This window comes from Drosophila elegans, unplaced genomic scaffold (genome assembly GCF_018152505.1).
Source record: "Drosophila elegans isolate 14027-0461.03 unplaced genomic scaffold, ASM1815250v1 contig_476, whole genome shotgun sequence".
NCBI lineage: Eukaryota > Metazoa > Arthropoda > Insecta > Diptera > Drosophilidae > Drosophila > Drosophila elegans.
Window position 1 is genome coordinate 13672261 of NW_024545863.1, and position 21734 is coordinate 13693994.

The 21734-nt window shown below is 39.6% G+C and overlaps 1 protein-coding gene, 1 long non-coding RNA gene and 5 other non-coding genes across 8 annotated transcripts in view; 2 read left to right on the top strand and 5 right to left on the bottom strand.

The window, feature by feature from the left end:
- Positions 1-1055: 1055 nt before the first annotated feature.
- LOC108148384 lies at positions 1056-9387 on the bottom strand. The gene is made up of 3 exons (XR_001774555.2): positions 9035-9387; positions 2762-2965; positions 1056-2653 (listed from the first exon to the last, which is right to left on the bottom strand). It is a non-coding gene; the product is annotated as an uncharacterized LOC108148384 (long non-coding RNA).
- Positions 9388-12409: 3022 nt separating this feature from the next.
- Trnak-uuu lies at positions 12410-12482 on the bottom strand. The gene has a single exon. It is a non-coding gene; the product is annotated as a tRNA-Lys (tRNA).
- Positions 12483-13279: 797 nt separating this feature from the next.
- Trnak-uuu lies at positions 13280-13352 on the top strand. The gene has a single exon. It is a non-coding gene; the product is annotated as a tRNA-Lys (tRNA).
- Positions 13353-14170: 818 nt separating this feature from the next.
- On the bottom strand, positions 14171-14243 carry Trnak-uuu. Its single transcript has one exon. It is a non-coding gene; the product is annotated as a tRNA-Lys (tRNA).
- An 898-nt stretch (positions 14244-15141) lies between these two features.
- Positions 15142-15214, top strand: Trnak-uuu. Its single transcript has one exon. It is a non-coding gene; the product is annotated as a tRNA-Lys (tRNA).
- An 822-nt stretch (positions 15215-16036) lies between these two features.
- Positions 16037-16109, bottom strand: Trnak-uuu. Its single transcript has one exon. It is a non-coding gene; the product is annotated as a tRNA-Lys (tRNA).
- An 89-nt stretch (positions 16110-16198) lies between these two features.
- The window catches only part of LOC108148304 (homeotic protein Sex combs reduced), a 30046-nt gene continuing 24510 nt past the window's right edge, over positions 16199-21734 (bottom strand). For both annotated transcript variants that reach the window (XM_017275285.2, XM_017275286.2), the window contains exon 3: positions 16199-18776. In XM_017275285.2, coding sequence (XP_017130774.1) covers positions 18469-18776 — 308 coding nt within the window. In that variant the 3' untranslated portion in view covers positions 16199-18468. The remainder of the gene's footprint in view (positions 18777-21734) is intronic.

Here is a 21734-nt window from a genome sequence, read left to right on the forward strand (position 1 = left end):
TTAGAGAGAAAAACCCCAAAGTAAAATTAAACATTGAAATATTTGAATGCAACATTGTTTTTGAAAATATAATCTTACTTAAATAAACTAAAAACTTGATAACGTAATTATTAACATATTTAATTGGTTTATCCAATAATTAAATTGAAGATTTAAATTTTTTTAAATTTAAAATTGATGATTTCCATACTTAAAAATAAAAATATTAAATATTTGGATTTACCATGATATTTCTCTGGGTGTACAAATGAAAGGTTAAAAAAGAAAAACAAATTTAGGCTTATCACCTAAAGATAGAAAATTTTGTCATCGAACCTTATCGGAATATTTTGTATTGTACGTGATTTATTACAATTTTAATATCTAAATTACTAGAAATTCAAGGAATCTTTTGAAAGAGTTGCGAATGGATGTGCTCTGTAACACGGATAGAATTTCTCCCGGAAACAAAAAGGTATCCGGACTTAATGGGCGACGGATGTTATTCAAGTGGCGTCCTATGCAAATTGGGCAAAGTGCATGGCCATTTTTGCAAAACTGCAAACTTCGCCAATCCTCCGCACACGAACACGACCACAAATCGACTCAACACAATCGACTTGACCCAAATGTCTAGCTGGGGCGAACATACAGATATCCCACACACCCTGGAACCGCCCTCACACCCTCGGCGAAATTGAAATGGCAATTTGTATGCAAAATTGTGAGAATGTAAATTTCATGCAACACATCGAATAAATTGAAGTCGGCAGGAATATAAATGAAACCAAAAGAATTCAGCAATAACATCAAAGTGTCCCATGTCCGGTACCAAGAAATTTTAAATGCGGTGCTTAATTCAATTGTACGAAGAGAACATTGCTGGGTGGTGGGATGGTGATAAGAATATTATTTATCATTAGGATTCCACAAAATACAAACATGCAGCTGAAATTTATTTAACACAACATTAAAGTTTTTATTTATATTTAATAACAGTTTTAGACCACTTTAAATTATTTAATACTTATAAGTATTTTCATATTATTGAAAATAATTTCAAATTATTTTTGGCAAACACTGAAACGTTTACACCAGCATTAAATAATTTAAGTCCACTTCATTTATCTTAATCTTTATTTACACCGCTGTGATATTTTATCCTTTTGAAAGTGATACAAAAGTATTAAATTTAACATTTTTTTTCATTGACACGTTTACTTTTTCATTAAAGTATGTTCTTAAGCTGTATATATATATTTATTTAATATTCTTATGAATTTATACAGTGTTTGTTACAAGATTTGTATTTTAACGCAACATTAGTAAGCAAAAATACGATAAGGTAGATATGATAAAAAAGTTTAACATGAAAATATTTTTTTTTGTTGCCAGAAAATTCGATCAGTCATCCACGCTTTATTAATAAATAGTTCCTGTTTTATATTTAATGTGTTATATTTAAGCTTGTGTGGTGTCAACAAGAGCAGTACAATTTTTAAACTCCTTCGTCTCTGAATCATTGGCATTGAAAAGTGAAACTTTAATACGCGGTACTCTTATCTATTATAGTAAGCCAAAAAATTGTGTCAAGACAGCAATTTATTATCATGGATTTTATGGTAAGCTATGGAATATTATTACTTGGCAACAGTAATTAGTGTTATTTGTTTGAAGTGAGTCATAATGGAATTAAACGAATTATTAAATTGTTATTGTAGTTGGTGGTTACATTTTCATTTCATATTGTTATTTTCAAATTTTCTGGTCTTCATTTCACAATCTCGTAGAAGTCTATCGTAATTTACATACATAAGTAACTTAACTTAATCTTAACCACTTATTCGTTGGTAAACACATACAACTAATTGTTTTGAGGAATATTCACTTATTAAATCAATTTTGAAATTCACTTTGTCACTTGATTTCGGCTTCATTTGAAATCATGCTATTTCGCTGGATATTGAACCACACAAACCTCTCTAGAACCGAATTTGTCCTTAAAGCTAATGTAAAACAAATTCGGATCTACAGGGTAGACGTGGAGCAAACTGAAGGGGAGCAGTCGCAGCGGCGAAATGAACTGAGGTGAGCAATCACGGCTGCAAAAAAGTGAAAATGTTAATAAACATATACCATGTGTATGTACAGGGCGGGGTAATTTGGGCAGCGCGGCAATTACATGCGCCTCGGGTAAATTATATTTATCGTGCCACACGTGATGCGACGATGGCTGGCCACTATACAACCGTTTCCTTTATTCCTCTTGAAAATTATGAAATGACCTATAAATGTGATTACAAAGCTCGCCATGGCCTGCCAATTAAATGGAGGCATTCGCGAGGTCTCCGTGTCCGTGTCCGTGTCCGTGTCCGTATTCCTCGCCCGAAAGTCACGAACGCCTTGCCGCCGGAGTAGCCAGCTCCGTGATGTCTTCGCCCTCGCCTCTGGAAACCAACTGAAGCCAAGACCTCAGCGAGTGCCCCGAGATTAGGCAGTAGTCCGAAAAAAAAAAAAAACAGAGGACGGAAAGTAATGCCCGACCTTATCGGAAGAAGCGGCGATAAGATAAGATACGGCTGCGATGTCTTTGGGAGTGCTTAGTGCGCTTGTATCTAATTGATTGCCGGCGGATTACGGCACTTTCTTCGCGTCGATAAAATAGGTGCGAGGCCTGGAAATTGGATAGACAAGAAGCACATTTAATGAATGATAGATCTAAGTGCGGGTCCCTCTGTTTGCACTGAAATCAATCAGCGAGTCGCCCCGCTAAGCTCCCGACCTGGATCGCCGTCGCCGGTGGAAGTTGGGCGCCAGTTTAAGCCTTCTTGGTGTCCCTGCTCCGAATCGGTGAATCGGTGAATCGGTAACGATGGTGGCGATGATTCATCACTAAGCCCTGCTAAGACTGCTGAGTAATGCCCGGAGAGGGGGTGGGGGGAGGGGGGTTCCGATGTGGCAGATGCTCCGACATAGTTCGTGTGTCCTGTAATGAAATTTCAATTAATTAATGACTTTTTGGCAGTATTCATTAGCACTAAACGGCAGGCTTAGACAGTACTAAGCTGGCAAAGTCAAAAACCTTTTCGGTGCCGACGGGTTAGCCTAGAAATCCCCCGGATTAGGGCCTTAATGGCAACAAATCTTGCGTAAACAAAGGAAGGAGGACGAATCGTTTGACTTTGCACACCCTCTAAAACTCCCTGTCCTATTCTCTCTCTCTCTCTCTCTCTCTCTGTCTGCCTGCGGTGCCTCTTTGTCTGCAGCCCTTGTTGTCCTTTTTGCAGCCTCAACATGGCTGCTCAGGACCTTACCCTGCCTTAAAAACAGACAAAGAGAGGGAGAGAGGAAGATACGGAGAGAGGGAGAGACAGAGAGCTCTCCAAATGTGTACACACAATCCACAAGGGGTAGCAAGGACTTTCAGGAGAGAGACCGAATCGGGGTGAAGGACCAGGCAGCCAAAAGGCAGCTGGGCCGAAGTCGCGTTTAATTAACTGATCGTCCGGCTGAAGCCAGGGAAGCCAGAGTGCTCCATATTTCAGCACCTTGGCCAAATTAGCGCCGTCTTGCCAAATCGAAATTCGCAAAAACACACATTACATCACCCCAACAACACCCCCGAATCAGAAATGCTAATTGATTTCACGTGGTCAGTGGCTCACACTTAAGGCGAAATTGTCAGGAAATATACATGCTCGACGGCCTCCCAAGCCGAAGCTCGCTAATGCAGTGCAAATATTTGGCAGCATTAAATATATTATGGAAATAATAGATCTGTCGTTAATTTGTTGCGCCCAAATGAGCGATGGATTGTGAGTTTGGCAGCGTTTTTAGTTAACGAAACTACAATTCACGCGCATTGTGTACAGTCATGCCGAGATGCTAATGATAGTGAAGTCATAGAAAAGTATTAAAAACTATATTTTTAGACAAGCTAGTCACTCAAATTATGCGTAGTCGTACTTAATTTAGTGAGTTCCTCGCTAAGACAAATCAGCACATTGAATTTTAATATGCTCTAAATTTATATTTAAGCCTCATATTTACCGCCTGTTTATTCATTGACTGTTATTAGAAAGTTGACTTCGCATAACAAACAACTTTAACTATATTTTCTAAGCCAAATTTTTATGGTTTATCAATAAACTGTGTGTATTCCTTTACAAACAAAGTTCAATGCCCAATAATTCTTGTTTTGGTCATATTATTTAAATAGTTTGATTTTATTTGTACTATTATCCAAGATAGTTTGAAATATTTCAGTCCCGCAAATAACTTTAATTATGACTTTAATATTTTTGATCAAAATTTATCTTTAATTCGACATACTTATTTAATTGTCTTTTCATTGTTACCTTCAAACATTGATTAATTAATTTACAAAGTATTCCCCCGATATCTGTGCCCATATCTGTGTTTTGATAAGTATGATGTACGAGCGTGTCAGATATTATTTTGGCTGCCTTTGGAAATACTTTTGCTATTTTTGTTCGCCGATAGCCATCCAGAAGCGATTTTCAATCGAGCCGCAAGCTTTGGAAGTCCATTAATTAGTTTCAGCTTACCTAATAACTCAGTTTTGTAAGCCACATGAATCACTCAATCAATGTGTTCTATTGTGTTGAAATTTCTAACTCATCAGGCGACTACATTTTGCCCTCAGATGCAATAACAGTAGGAAGATTCAAAGAGAAAGCCGAAGAGCAATCCCCTCCGGAAGTACTGCGAAAAGCGTACAATAGGCGAGTAAAGAATGCGTATCTTCCCCAGTCACCTGTACACAGAACAAAATTATTTATCTCATAATTAGGAAATTATTATTATTACCACCTATAATTTTCTAATTTAGTCTACAGTGTATTAATTTTAATACAATTTTATTAACTAGAAATGCATTTTGTTTTAGTTTTGCGAACTCCAAATAAATAAAATAATAAATATCAATATTTGTGAATGCAATTTTAAAGTCTTACATCTTATATATTTTTAGGTAATGTGGTGATCTAATCAAATTGCTGCAGTAACCAATAAGGGCAAACATGAAATAAACAATCAAGCATTTTCTTCTCAGTTTTTAATTATTTTTTCCTTTAAGGAAAAGAGTCCGTATTTTCTTCAGTGTATCTCCCCCTTGCCATACGCTAACCTATTCCCTGGTCAGACCCATAAACCATAGACCGACCAGCAACAGATACGGCGGCAACAAAGGGGCAATGACTGGCTAAATTTTTGCAATGTTGCTTTTAGCACATGAAGACAACTTCGCACATAAATCAAAGTGCCCTGTCTGTGGAGAGATGATGTGGGGCGTGGGGAGGTGACAGATCATTTACCTTGGCCGTCGTCGGTGCCAAGTGTCACTGTGCATTGGGCTCGCGCGTCACTATTCAATCACTGTTGGCCCACTGTAGCCCCACTGCCATGTTGAGTTGTTTGCATCGAGCGCCGAGCTTCGGAGGCCAAGGTTGTTTCAGTTTACTGAATAATATTATTGTTGCTACTTCACCTTCCTGCCATTCGCCGCGAAAATCGAGAGGCAGGTAGAAATGAGAAGAGAGAACTCAGAAAGAAATTCCGAAAACGGTTCGCGGTTCGCGTTTTTTGTTTTTTTTTTTTTGCATTTATTTTGAACCTGCCCAGCTTTGCGGCATTTTGTATCTGCACATCTGTATCCGAATCTGTATAGGTATAGGTATCGGTAAAGGTATAGGTATCGGTATCGGTACCTTTACCCCATATCCATCGCATGGGGTTCGCATACCGGTCTGCGTCTTCGTTTTATTCTACTCGATATTGTCGGTGTCTGTTTGTTGTTTACAAAAATACGCGCCTTCCTTTTGCATTTTATTTATTTTTAGTGTCTTAATTTATCTTTTCACTGGGCATAATGAAAATGCGCGGGTAACAGAAATTCGCTCCCAGGTGGCGTTTAAGGCGTAGGGAACAGTGGGTTAGAGTGTTTGCAAACCAAGAACTGCATCACACATGTTGGCTAATAATATCTTATTTACGCAAAATTACTACACAAAGTTTGTATGCTTCTTTAAGCAGTTACAAAAGTTCGGCCTTAAAAAGTAAACTATTTTAATATACCAAAACAAAAATGGGATTTAATAAACAACATTTTAAGGAAATATTATTAACAAGAAACGATTTAAATGTAAGTAAAATTTGATTGACTCTGATGTTCTCGAAATATGTTCGCTGGTTGTGTATCAAATCAATAGAAAAGTAAATAGCCAAGTTAGCTCGGCACTGATATTTTCGGGTTGAGTTCACTGTGCACTTCATAAAGTGCAAGTTCCCAGGCCAGCTGCATTCTCCCGACTGGCTGATTGTTTCAAAATTTGCATGAAATTCCAATAAATATGTCATACTGCAGTTACCCCAATTTCAGTGGAAGAAGTTCCCAGCTCATTTGTGTTTGGTTATACGTACTCTTGGGGTTGAACGGGATGTTAGAGATGGAGTACTAAGGGTATGTTAATATCAGAAATTCGATAAGGAAATATGTTCATAAAAAATGTAGCATGTGGCAAGGTCGGCTCTGAGGTTATTTCTCCGGGGAATTTTGGGGTTCCAAATATTGTGGGCTAGGGCTTCAATAATTTGTGCAGCTCATGCTGGCTAGATCTGACGTGAGAATTCAGGTTGTAAGCAATTAAAATATTTCCGGTTTTGGCATCATTAATTTCAAAGATTTAATTTTAGGTCTGTTTGTTTGCTATTTTTATTGTGGGATTTTTGTGAAATAAATTAGAAGGCGTTGTGCCTTCAATAAATATATTCAAAATTCAATAGATTTGAATAGACCATAAAAAAATAATAAATCCGTCAGAGCAAACGCGTTGGTTATTTTTCTGGCTGTCTTTTTTGCATATATGCACTTATGCAACTTAGCCTCAATTGTTTGGTGACCCATTGACACAAAACTGTGGACTGTGAAACAGACTTCTCGCTAACAGTCAACAGATTTGAATCTGGAAACGTTTAACACTTTTCTCCGCTCCGTCATTCATATTTATGAGCGGCACATTCCCAATGCAAACTTTTAGAAATTCATATCTAATCTCAGGCACACCCTCTAAACCAAACATTTCCCAGCTTAGGTCCCTTGTAAAAGGTTTTAATTGCCCAGCGGAATTTGAGCCAACATTGCATGCATTTTGTGGGCCATGTGGACAAGCTGAATAATTATACAACAGCCCAGGCGAATTTATGATTCAGATTCAGGCTTTGACCTGAATCCAACCGAAAAACAAACGAAAACAATGTGGCACAGCACCTTCATAAAGATATCAGCCAACTGTGAGACGAACAGGTCTCGTCTCCGAATTTGTCAAAAGCCACAAAAAGCCGCTGGCCGACAGGCCATGGTTCCAATAGCCGACGTCAGCGAATGCATAAAATAGCCATAAACTCTTATTTACTTTGCTTTTCCTATAAAGCCTGTAGCCTAGCCAGTTTTGTTAGCCGTCACCTGCTCATTTGGTTATTAGTCAGTTGCCGGTTTTAGTTCGAACCATTTGCATATTAAATGAGCAAAGAAACAATTGGTAAAAACGGAAAACAGTCCAAAAAACGATTTAGTTTTGAGTGCAGCTGCTTTCTCTAACGCTTCGACCTCATCCGAAGGGCGAGATTGTTGGAGGGGGATTCCCGAAGCGAAAGCTGCGCATCCCTGGCCACAAATCGGATGACACGCACCTTACGCGCAGCCCCACGCAAAATTTGCACAGAAGCACTGTGTTTTTAGGGGTAAATGCATTGACACAGAAAAAAGTGCCTGGTCATCTTGATTATCCCCTATCAGAAATCAGATAGGAAAACAAAACACTTAAAGTTTAGACAAAATGTCGTTGTTTAAAAAATTATATTTTTTTATTTGTAAAATGCATTGAGATTTTCGGACACCCCAATTAATCTATAAGCAGCTTTTAGTGAAGTCTTAGAAACCAGACATAGTTGAATTAAAATAATTATGTTTAATTTAAGATTTTAAAAGCTTATTGCTTTCCCTAAACATTTGAAGTGTCACTCATTAACAAAGATTAAAAAGCAAGTAAAAAAGTAATTACAAATCCGATTGAGTAAGTCTATTTTTCTATTTGATTACTTTAAGATGAATAATAAAATCTGCAAATTAAATTGAAGGTAGCGAAAATTTACTTTAAAAAATCCTAAGCTATATTTTTGGAGTCATAAGTGTACATGAATTTTTTTCCAGTGCGTTTAATGTAGCAGCTTGCAGCCTGCTATGTACATTAACTGCAGCCGCCGCAGGAAAACTAGGGGTTGGGTCACCATCGCCACCGCCACCTTCACCATCCCGTTCTCAGCCTGAGGCTTAACACTTTGCCACTTGGCGTATCTGGAGCCGATAATCATCTTCTTGGCCCCAGCCTCCCCCTCAACCCTGATTCCATAGCGGGATTATGGGTGGGTGGGTGTGCCTGGGTGGGTGGCCTGCAGCAGCTGTCGCCGCTTTCTTCGGCACAGCACTAATATTTCGGTATACTACTTAACCCATGCACTAAATGGCGGGACAAGTGTTTTCCACCCGAAGCGGGGAAAATTGGTAAGCGGGAAAAGGGAAAAGGGGGTTGGGTTAACTGGGGGTTGTTGTTGCTGCTGCTGCTGCTGATAGCGCGACAACGAGGTTGAAATTCGGTTTCGGGTTTTTTCTATTTTTTTTTTTGCGCCCGACTTTTGGAATTGCAAGGGTGAGAGGGGGTTGTGCTCTGCGCAAATGAAAAGTGGATGAAAGGAGCACATTTCCGGGCGCTCGCGACACCACTACACGCTCGAAACGGAGCACACAGATACACTTATACAGAGGCGACGACGAGTCGAAACGAGGACAGGCGCAGGCTTTGGAAATGGCAATTGACTGTGCCACTGCCACCCGCAGACCACCAGACCACCAGACCGCCAGACCGCCCACTCTGCCCCCTCTTAATGCACATGCGTACAACTATCTGGTGACTTTTGCTCAGCATATTTTCTTTTAGCAATTCTACTTTTGTATGAATTTTCGAACTTTAGAACGTACCTGTTTCGAATACGCTGGAGGGTGCAGCCTTAAATCCATTTTAACTAAACGTTTTTAAAGTTGTATTTTTAATAACATTTCAGGATTAAAATTCCTTTACATTTCGAACACTTTGGCACCGAGTTTTTTTAATCTGTTTTCGTACTAATCGACCAGTTATTTATTCGTTTATTCGCAGCCATATTAATTGCATGGCACGGCCCAGGGATCAGGTCGCAGCATCCTGCAGGATAATGGCTGCTCTGTCCGCCTCTGCTGCAGCGACGCCAGCAGAAGCAGCGGCGGACGATGGCCGCCTTTGCCGTGAGCAGAACGCTCACGTTCCGCCGCGCTCGGCGTCAAATTTCAAACTGAAACTGAAGTGAGCTCAGCTCACCATTTCAGCGCAGTCGACGTCCGCCGAGCGGTAAGCGGTGTTTTTTGCCAAGTTGATAACAGCCATAATGCCCGGCCCGCTCTCCCTCCGCTTCCCGCTTCCCGCTCCCCGCTACCCTCCCCGAGATCTGGCTCTGCTTCTGGATCTGGGTCTGGATCTGGGTTGTGTGTGGCCCAAGCCCAAGCACGAAACTCCAGGGAGAGAATCGGGGCAGGGACGTCGTGTGGAGAGCTCGCGAAGAGAGCCAGGCTGCAGAAGAGAGCCGTTCTATTACACTTAAAGAAAAATAGCCCCTACTCCATCCTCTGGAATTTAGTTGTTTACTTATTTCATTATTCGTACTCCTACTCATTAGATACGGTATAATGACACAGATAAAATTGAGCGTATATTTTCATATTTGGCAAGGCAGTTAATATGATTACATAATTCTTTATTTGATTTTCTGCTATGAATCATTTTATTGTGCATATTAATACAATTATGCTTATCTGTTTAAATTTTACTTTAATAGAAAATGTTTGTTTTCGTCCATAGTATATATAGTATTGCAAATGTTTTAATAGCTTTTTTTGCTTTTAAGTTCCTTCATAATTTTAATGAGATTTTAATTAAATATTTACGTGCTTAAAATCAATAAAACAAAAGCAATCTTCTTTTGTGAAAACAAATTTAACGTAATTAATAATGGTAGTCTTTTTTTTTTTTAAGTACAGAAAGTTCCTGTTACAATATGTACATAAAATTGAAAGCCAAAATCAAAAATAAAAACCAACAAATTTAAGAAGCCAATTTAATTAGAGGGCTACATTATGAATTTTTAACTCTTTTAGTTGTGCTTAACAGGAGCTTGCCTCAAGAAAACAACATCAGAGATATTTCTTACAAACCTAAACTTATTCTTCCCACTTTACAGAACATTTATTGGGAGAACAGTTCCTTCTCCTCCTGGACTGTTTCGCCAAGTGTAGCAACTCCTGCTCTAAGTTTTCCAGGGCACAACAACGTGTGTTTGTGCTTGTAGAGTTTGAACAAATCCAGCTCATTTCATTTGTAGACATTTGTGGACTCTGTTTCCAGAAGTGCTCAATTGTCCAATAGATTTTCGCGTGTGTGCGTAGGAGGACCTCAGCACACTCGGCAATTTACGAGGCCAGCACAGCTCCCCTTTTCGTATATGTGTGTATACAAGTCTGTGTGACTCCCCCTTTCGTTTTCTCCAACGAGCTGAGAGTCAATGAAACTTCTTTGTCGGAAGACGGCGATGTGAACGCTCCGCGTGTTTTCAGAATGAAATCAAAGTGGGATATTTAAAGCCTCATTAATCAGAGCGTCGCTTTGCCGAGAAAAACCTTCGTGCTGGGGAGACTTGAGGTCCTCGAGAGGTCCTGAAGGACCCCATTCATCGAGGCTGGGACTAGGGGCTGTGGGCGGAGTCTGGTGTTGATGCGCTCGTTAAATTTAAATTTGTTGCATTGATAATTACACAGTTAGCCATCGAAGGGGACACCATTAAGTGTAATTATTTGCCAACTCTCTTATCAAAGCTGATAAAAGGCAACATATCTATTAGCTTCTTTTGAATGGGGAGTAATCTGTGAGAAAAAATGTATCTTCTTTTGGGCCGATTAAAATTCAAAGCAATGATTAAAAACAACAAACGACGAAATCAATATTTTTAAGTAAAAAAATCTGTATCTCTTCAGTTTGGACGATTGACCGATCTCAGAATTTATTCTTACTTAAAATCGTAATTCCTCGCAACATCGTTAGGCAGATGCAATCCTAAAAAACTTAAGAATATTTTGACATTCGCCATTTCTGTTTTGGGAATCTGTCATAAACGACCGAACAAAAATATTTCCCCTAACGAGGGAAATCCATTGTCCCATTCTGTTTGCCATTTTTAATTTATGGCCCATATTTCCCTTCGGTTTTCCTTTTTTATACGATGGCTACCTGAAACGAAGCAGAGTTTTGGCCCAACAACAGGTAAGATGTTGCTAATGGTCGCAGCCTTGAAGGAATTTCTCCCTAGCGTATCATCCAACGTCATGGAACAGTTTTGAAAACGTATCTTGACTTTGGTTTATCATCTAAATATTTGCGTTTATTTTGTAGATTAGCAGGTACACCAAACGTTTTCTCCTCTCGGGCCGTTCGTCCCTGCTTTTATTGTTGCATCGTGAGCGGTGGGGCAATTTGATGATTCGTCGTAATGAATGCTAATTAAACGCATTCGTTTTCTAGTTCACTTGGCAGGCGGCGGTAGGGCAACAAACAGCCAGCATCCAAGTCCGATGCTAAATCGACCAGAGCCGCCACGATTTGGTATCGGTACACACTATATGTACCCGTCTTCTGTGTCTTCGGCGGGGTAGGAAAGTGTGTCAAAAATTCTTGAGCGTATCCAGTCGCACTGAAAAAAATCACAGCAAATGCTTATAAAGTTTGTATTTATAATTTACCATATGAAAACTTTATTAAATCAATAGTGGTCTAGTTCGATAGTAATTCGTATATCAATAGATCTCTCCTGAAATGAAAACTATATCTTTCAATGTGTTTAAATTATAAAAATCTGGTTTACTGAAAACATTTTTTATATTTTGTCTGTGTGCCTCAAAGACGACCAGCAATAAACGCCAGGCTCTTCGTTTTACCGCCGGAGTCTAGCAAACATAGCACTCACACAATCTCTATCAAACCCTTACAGACACATAACAGTGAAGCAGAGAAAACGTTGCAGAGCACACAATTTGGGTATATCCACGATGTCGACAGTGGCAGTAAATGGAAATACAAATAAGAGGTGCTAATTTCATGAGGGTTCAATTAGATGCCTGGCTGCTGTACGATTTCTCTTCAAGTTTCGTTTTTCTGCTATGCACGACTTGTTAGAACTGAAAAATTACAGAGTGCTGCATAGAGTTGATCTTATTTGAATATAATATTTTACAACTCCAAAAGAAACAGTCGAGAGAGAAAAAAAAGTGGTTCGCCCGAGCAGGGACTTGAACCCTGGACCCTTGGATTAAAAGTCCAATGCTCTACCGACTGAGCTACCCGGGCGTTGTAGATTATTGCCGTCAAAGTGTTCTATATAAACAAAGCGACCGCGATATATCAAGCAGTGTAAAGCAGTCCAGAAAAGCTTCACAAAAAGCTTAAAAGGTTGTCTTAACTTGGCGGTGTACAAATTTTTATTTTTATATTAAAATTAACTAAACCTATATTCTTTTATAATACCATTTATATTGTTTTCTTTTTTAACTTTGTAATAAACCAATTTTTTGCATGTCATCTTTTTAATCTTTTTTTCCTTAACTTGCTTCAAGTCAACACTGGGGTTTACTTTATTGGGGTATTATTGTTTCACTGTACCTTAAAGCTCCGATATTGACTCCAAGCAGTTAAGGCCGTTGCAATCTCTTTTTTTAAAATACTTTTTGGCACTGAAAAATTACTTTAAAAAAAACGGTTTTGCAAAATTGACGGAATTATCTTTGTACAAAGTACAAATATTATGTTGCTCATTTTAAATTATGTTTTTTTTTTATTTTTGGCAAATAGTGTAGTTAACTTTTCATTTTTATATGTGCATATTTAATATATTTCCCTTGAATGCGACATAAAATGCTCAAATGGGTTTAACTGTATTCGAAAAAACATCTTAAAACAAAACTTACACAAAAACAATACAAATATAAAGAAAAACAAAACAAGTATGTAAACATGTATGAATATGGAAAAAAAAATAAAAACTATTTTAAATTGTATACGTTTTATATTTTGATAATGATCTTGGATTGGACTGGGAGGGACCTACGTTCCTATAAGTAGAGTTGTCTGGCCGCTGACGTTCGAATGCCCGGATAGCTCAGTCGGTAGAGCATTGGACTTTTAATCCAAGGGTCCAGGGTTCAAGTCCCTGTTCGGGCGGCACTACTTTTTTGTTTATATGGAGTCTTTTTCGCAAGGACATGACGTTATTTTTTGGCGTCTTAAAAATAGTAAACAAAACTCCTTTAGATTAGAGGATCTAAGCAAATATTTTTGCATCCTTTGACAAATCTGTGTTGCTCGTTGGCATTACAATGTATTTGAAAAGCTCCAGACAAAGACAACTAACGCAGCCGATTCTGAGTTCTTCGGGACTGGAAAAAAGAAATGGAGCAAGAAAAATATTTTTATTCCGCGGAGCAAAAGATTGTGGTCCAATCATATTGGTTGGGCTGATAACGGCAGTTCACTCCGGTACGCTATCCCACTACTGCCTACCACGGGAACTCTTGGCTGCTGGTTTTCACCCCTGGCCCGGTTCATCCCTCCTTAGCCAACCTGAATGCCGCGGACTCCTCCATGGCACCCATATTGATGGCAAGCTTAGTGCGGACGTTCCGTCAACATGAGCTGGTCCGCTACACAGTAGATCCCAGCCTCAGGCCATCCCACAATCGGACCTCACAGAAGCGTGATTACAGAAGCTGCCAACCTTCCAGTCGAAATGCTGCCGACTAAAACCCAGCCAGACGTCACTGTTTGGGTTCGGGTGAAAGTGAACTACGTTACCGATGCACCACTTCATCGACACGAAGCAGGTTTAATAAACTGCTTTATCGACAGCCGCGTTGCCAACCGAAGAAGTTTGAATAAAGCAGTCATTAGCTTCGGCGCCATGTCCATTTCCCACGACAGCAGGAATATAGCAATAATTAACGATTTTTGCTTAAAATAAATATTTAAAAAAAAGCAACGATCGCCCGAGCAGGGACTTGAACCCTGGACCCTTGGATTAAAAGTCCAATGCTCTACCGACTGAGCTACCCGGGCACTGTAATTGGCGCCGGCGAATTGTACGGGGATTTAGAAAGCAGTAAAATATATCTCCTTAAATTATATCCTTTGCATTTATCAATACTGTATATGTATATATAATACGCATATGTAATAGGCATCAAAATGGATCGCAAATATTTTGTCGTCAAGATTTGATTATTGTAGACGGTTTTTGGGTTTTTTTTCTTATTTTCATCACTTTTTTGATCCGACAAATACTATGCTTTGCCAGCTCCAACCTGAAAGATTAAATTTTTTTTTCTTTTCGTCAATGTGGACACAATAATCACGCTAGGCAATCGATAGCTGACTTATACTAATCTTAACAATCTGCCCCTATTTTAATTTTATACTACAATTTTTTTTTTGCCTCCAGCAAAGAATCGGTTCGCACTATCTGCTGGGCTGCAGGGTCAATACTATGAGTTAACCTTTCGCCTTTCAAATTGGCGATGATTTAAAACTTAACTGACTTTTAAAAAATGATTTGTAAAAAAGTATACCTCCTAATATCTGTCATCTACCATGTCTCAATTTCTTTGTCACTTAACTCTCACTATGCTATAGTAATAGCAAACAACCATTGTCACCAAACATCAGAAAACTATGCATTAAAAAGTTGATTTTTTAAATATTTTTCATTACTGAATGGAATTATACATTTTTGTTTTTTGACAAATACTTCGAAATAAGCTTTGCATGGGACAATTCGCAATCTTTCTATACCAAATTAAATTTTTTTCTAAAGAACTACTATAGCATATTAAAAAATCGATGAAAACTGTTTATCACATAGCAAAAACCTCAACTTAAAATGCAAAGGATATAATTTAGGGAGTTTTATTTTACTGCTTTCTAAAAACCCGTGAAATTTGCCGGCGCCGGTTACAGTGCCCGGGTAGCTCAGTCGGTAGAGCATTGGACTTTTAATCCAAGGGTCCAGGGTTCAAGTCCCTGCTCGGGCGAAATTTCTTTTTATTTTTAAAAAAATTTATTTTAAGCCAAAATAGTTAATTATGGCTATATTCCTGCTGTCGTGGGAAATGGTCATGGCGCTGAGGCTAATGACTGCTTTAATCAAACTTCTTCGGTTGGCAACGCGGCTGTCGATAAAGCAGTTTATTAAACCTGCTTCGTGTCGATGAAGTGGTGCATCGGTAAGGTAGTTCACTTTCACCCGAACCCAAACAGTGACGTCTGGCTGGGTTTTAGTCGGCAGCATTTCGACTGGAAGGTTGGCAGCTTCTGTAATCACGCTTCTGTGAGGTCCGATTGTGGGATGGCCTGAGGCTGGGATCTACTGTGTAGCGGACCAGCTCATGTTGACGGAACGTCCGCACTAAGCTTGCCATCAATATGGGTGCCATGGAGGAGTCCGCGGCATTCAGGTTGGCTAAGGAGGGATGAACCGGGCCAGGGGTGAAAACCAGCAGCCAAGAGTTCCCGTGGTAGGCAGTAGTGGGATAGCGTACCGGAGTGAACTGCCGTTATCAGCCCAACCAATATGATTGGACCACAATCTTTTGCTCCGCGGAATAAAAATATTTTTCTTGCTCCATTTCTTTTTTCCAGTCCCGAAGAACTCAGAATCGGCTGCGTTAGTTGTCTTTGTCTGGAGCTTTTCAAATACATTGTAATGCCAACGAGCAACACAGATTTGTCAAAGGATGCAAAAATATTTGCTTAGATCCTCTAATCTAAAGGAGTTTTGTTTACTATTTTTAAGACGCCAAAAAATAACGTCATGTCCTTGCGAAAAAGACTCCATATAAACAAAAAAGTAGTGCCGCCCGAACAGGGACTTGAACCCTGGACCCTTGGATTAAAAGTCCAATGCTCTACCGACTGAGCTATCCGGGCATTCGAACGTCAGCGGCCAGACAACTCTACTTATAGGAACGTAGGTCCCTCCCAGTCCAATCCAAGATCATTATCAAAATATAAACGTGTACAATTTAAAATAGTTTTTATTTTTTCCATATTCATACATGTTTACATACTTGTTTTGTTTTTATTTATATTTGTATTGTTTTCGTGGTAGTTGAAGTTTTATCTGTTTTTGTTTTCGATTGCATTTTTTTTTATAATAATTGCCTTTGTAATCGAACCCAGATTAAGGTAATACATACATGCGAATTTCTTTAAAAATTAGTTGCGTAATTTTATTTTACATGGAATGCAGTTAAACTTTTTGCGCCCACTGTGCCTGGCGGACAGTGAGTGCCCCCTTAACCCGAAACTTCGAATGGTGTTTCATTCAATCGATTGGGAAAATCATTTCATTACGGATCCGACAAATTGCATTAAACAAACAATCGAAAATGTACAAACTAAGATTGAACAAATGTACAAAATGGGAAACAAAAAACGATTAATTAATTTGTGCTAGGTATTTTTTGTTTGATTCTCTCATTTTCCATAGTTTTGTTCGTTTTGCTTCGCCTTGCTCATTCTGATTTGTTTTCTCTAAAATTTATCTTGCTAATTCGATATACATAATTTAGGCTTACGAGCTAGGTTCACATAGACTACCGATAGTTCTAGAATGCACTAACCTTAGCTTAGCGAAAAGTACAGCATAAATAATTACTTTACATTACGATTATGGGTTTCCTTTAGCTTTAGGCTTTAACAATTCTCGCTTTAATAAAATTTCGTTGGCTTACTGTATCGATTAACTACCGAATTAAATGTACAGACATTGTTGAGAGGCCTTTGAATAAATAATCTGGAAGGGTCAGCTGTTGTTCCAAAGAAAATCCTGATTAACTATAGCAAGTTCTATGCTAATTTTGAAATATTTTATTTCCTGTTTAACTTCCGAATTTGTCCTTCAGTGGCAATTAAAAACGATTGATTTTTGATAAAATTAGTAAAGCATTTTTCGAGCCGCTAGAGCACTTTTAACAACACAAACGCAAGCGCACAAAATAAATTGAACAGTTACAGATAATTCCGAAATTTTCTCTCCAAGACGAAACACAAACATAAAAAGGCGAGCTGGAACGCTCTGCTATTTACAAACTAAACAAAGCCTTATGTGGTTAACTAGAGTAAGGTTCTCTACTAGCTAGGAATTAAGTACACTCTTGAGGACTCCCTGGAGGGTGCTGGGTGGGGTGTTGGTTGGTTAGGATCAGGGTCTGGGTCTTGGGTGGTACAAACGAAGAACTAATGTTAATTAGAAATCACTTTGAAATTATTGCAGATATTAGTTTTGTTCAACTCGACAGCTCTGTCTGTTCATCTGTGCTGCTTAGAGACTAAAATTATGCTAGGCTTACGAACTAACAGCTTTTCGAATACTGCTTAGAGAAAGAGATTCATCATACTGGAAGGACCCACGAGCACTCGCTTATAAAGGTTTAGAAACAACTTTGAAGAAGTACTTATCATATCCGTATGATCCAACGGTCAATTAGCATCAAATATCAATAAGAAAGTGAGCCATTTTGATATGTTAATTACTAGATTTGAATGCATCTTACAAATTTGTATCTGCTTTGCTTTTTGAAGATTTTATTATTTAACATTTGAAAATGTGATGAGTGGGATTGCGATTGCTCGGGGTACAACCTCCAGTATCATAAACCCAAACGAACCATCGGTGTATGGCTCGTTTCTTAGCTTAACACGAATCAGTTGCAAACAAGAAACATCACTGGATGTTGGTTGATCGACGGGCGGCGACAGGCGGTAGGCGATGGGCGGTAGGCGGTAGGCTGGAAGCGGCAGGGGCGTGGCAGGCGGACAGATCTCAGCAGCAGAACAAATTGCAGCCGACAATGTCCGCCTTGAAGTCCAGCAGCAACTCCTGGTCGGGCTCACAGTCCGGCTCCAAGAGTTGCTCGAGCCCCGGATCCTGAATGCGATCCACGGGGCTATCCTGCTGCTGCTGCTGCTGCTGCTGCTGATGCAGCTGCTGCTGCCTGATGATAACCTGAGATCAGAACTCCTGCGGATACTTGATGCAGTCGGTCGCCTGGGAGCCGGGGGCGGTGGAGGCGAACAGGGAGTTGGGACCGTTGCCATTGCTGCCGCCGTTGGCGGTCAGTGCAACTGACCCCGCACCACCACCCACTCCCACCCCCACGGAGCCACCTCCGCCGCCGTCTTGCGACTGGTAGCCGCTGGCCGCCGAGGCCGCCGCCGCCGTCTGATATGGTTCCTGATACAACTGATTGAGTCTCTAACCAGTACCCGAAAAGTGCCACGCGTCCTATGCGCTCAGGTGCGCGAACTGCGACGGATGGATATCGAACTGGTGGTACGGGTGGCCATAGGGACCCATGTGGTAGGGCACAATGTTCATCGAGGCCATCTTGTGCTCCTTCTTCCACTTCATGCGCCGGTTCTGGAACCAGATCTTGATCTGGCGCTCCGTGAGACACAAGGCGTGCGCGATCTCGATCCTGCGGCGGCGGGTCAGGTAGCGGTTGAAGTGGAACTCCTTCTCCAGCTCCAGCGTCTGGTAGCGGGTGTATGAGGTCCGTTGTCGTTTCGTCTCGCCATTGGCATTCACAGTACCTGCAGGAAGAAGTGGGGAAACGTGTTAGTTCGATGGGAAACTTATTAACTTATAAATAACCTCTTATTATTTACTTTAGGTTACACAAAATACTATAGTGCAGGGTATTGACGTAATTAAATTTATAATGTAATATCACGTGCATTGACTTTTAAATGATAGTTAAATTAATAATTTAATTTAAGAAGCAATTGAAATAAAATAATCTTGGAATCACACTTTTCTCCTGCTTTTAGATACCACTAACTTTGTATTGCAAATATGTACATTACAAAGTTATACATAGTATTTACATATGTACACCGGAAAAATAGTAATAAAATAAAATCTATTGTTCAATATCTTCAGTGATACACTACAGAACCACAAAAAAAAATCTTGGCTTTCAAATAAAATATTTTTTAGTTCAGTAGCAAAACACTAAACTTTTTTTTTAAATTAAATATATACAAACGTATTGAAATATGAATTTGAATATCTATCGTGTTTAAATGTTCCTACCCCACTTTTATCTTTGCCGTTCCCTTAGGAAGCATTTGTTTCTGCCAAAAACTATTTGAAGGCGTTCCTAGGCAATCGTCAAACGTTCAAGTGGACAACACCACCCGATGCCCCACTCCAATCTAGCTTTCTCACCGCTCCGAGGCAGTTAATTTTCTCATTTATATTGTGATTTTCTGCAACGTTGCGCATTTCATAAATATGACGTGTCAAACTGCCATTTGGTGGCACCCGAAAAGTTCATACTTGCTATTGTGTTTTGCCAAGAAAAGGGGTACGAGAAGGTATCTCGCCGCAGACAGATGGTTGTCGCTTGCCGAAAACCATCTTGCCCCGTTCCCCAGTATCCTTGTATCTGCAATCGCGGAAGATAATGACAATTTCCCGTTCTCGGCAGGTCGTCCCCGAAAACTTTTCTGTCATCTGAATCGCGGCTTTTGCGCTGGCAAGCCGCACGAGGGCGTTCGAAGCGCGTCGTTCATAATGAGGGGGCGTGCTACGGCAAAGTAGACTTTTAAAAGCCATTTACCATGGCGTGTTATTACGGCCAACTCAATTGGCCCGCCCGCTTTGTTTTGGCTTTCCAATACGCGGCAAAGAGTTGAGGCAGTTCAGCCGTAGACACAGTATCTCTAGTATTTATATCTGGCAAATGTGTGGCAGTCAGTCAATGTGATAGACGGCAACCGCTGGCTCGTTTTTGGGGGATTGTTGTCTCGCTTATTTCCAAGTTCCACTAATTGTATATGGGTCATGGCCCATTTGCTAAATGGAAAATAGTTTTTATGTTGGGCTGCATTATTTTACATTAATCAGAGGTCTATTAAGTCAATGTTTTACTCTGGCCTTAAAGAAGAATATATTTTTTTGGTAAGTAAAGCTTTAGCTTTTGTGTATTTTATTAATATTTAGCTATTTATCATAAGAAATAATTTGATATCGGCATTCCCATATTGTTTTTAAATTATTATATTGAGTTAAAACTTTTGAATAAAAATTAATCAAATTAACTAAATTAATCATTTAAAAGTTTGTAATTTAATACTATAAAAAGTGGGACTACAATAAATGAAAACAAAATTTGTTATTTGCCAACAGAAATTGAAATACCAATTTTTTTTTGTATTTAATTTGGCATCGGCACTCTTATATTATTTTAAATTATTTTATTGAGTAAAAACTGTTTTTAAATAAAAATATATAAAATATACTAAATGTCATCTTAATGCTTTCAAGTTCTAGACTGCTCAGAACGCAATAAAGCGTAGTGAGAAGTTTAATTCAATACGTGAAATGGTTTGACTTCAATAAAAGTAAATTATTTTATTTGATTTTCTTATTGAGGCTATGCTTTAATATAAGTAAGCTGCTTAAGTTTATTTTGTGATGCCCTTGCCTTCCTAAAGATACAAATTTAAAATGTGGTTGGCTTTAAATAAAACCCAAAAACAAAGTCCGCCCCACACACACACACACACACACACACACACACACACACACACTTCCGAAAGTTTTCCGCTGCTGTTGCCGCTGTCACAGTTTAGTGGTCTTCGATGTGACGTTGGCGGAAGATGTCAGGTCACATCAATCAGCGGCGAAAATCTAAATGGAATTTCTGATTAAAGTTGAAATTAATTACCGCTCATTTAATTAAGGCGAGTTTAAGTGTGGTCGGGAAAGCGCCGACATCAAAAGCTCCTGCGATTCCCTGGCTGGCTGCCATCCTGAATGGGCTGAAACTAATGACCAAGTAAACAGCGAGCAGACAGTAACCAGACAACGGCCATCGGCTTCATCAGTCATGCGGATCAGCCGGCAATAGAGACGGACTATGGTTGGCCAACTGTTGTGGCCACGAGTGGCAAATTGAAGTGCACTAATCCGGCCCGGACTCTTGACCCATTTCGTTTTGCTGCCACTGTCAGTCGGCCATCAAATTTGATATTGCAAGTAATATTTCTAGTTTGCCATTAGAGGGTCTCTTTTTGTTTGTCTGCTGCGGTGTAAAGTTTTCCCAAAACTTGGCAGACTTCCGACTGATGCATGATGTGCAGACATTTTTGAGTGCCCTTTACTATTTGATAAGCAGGGAGCCCTGACCTTGCCCACTCGTCCGGCCAAATCAATATGTCCTGTGGCCACAGCTCTCCTCGGGGATCACAGACAGTTTTGTTTTCTTTTCTGGCAGAGAGACAAGACAACAAAAGACAAGCCGAACACTTGCACTGCCGTCGACCATTTACAATTGTCAAATGCCGCTGTCATATGTTGCAATTTGTTTACACCACTCAAGGAGTGAAGGGGGGGAAAGCGTATCTTTCGGATGCGTGCTGGTATCTGCAAGAGTTTTGGGCGCCTGAAGACTTAAGGAATGTCTCACGACATTAAGAGTTCCATGGCCAAACTAATTGCTTAGTAAGTTTTTAGTATTCAATGCATAAACTCAGAAATTTTAT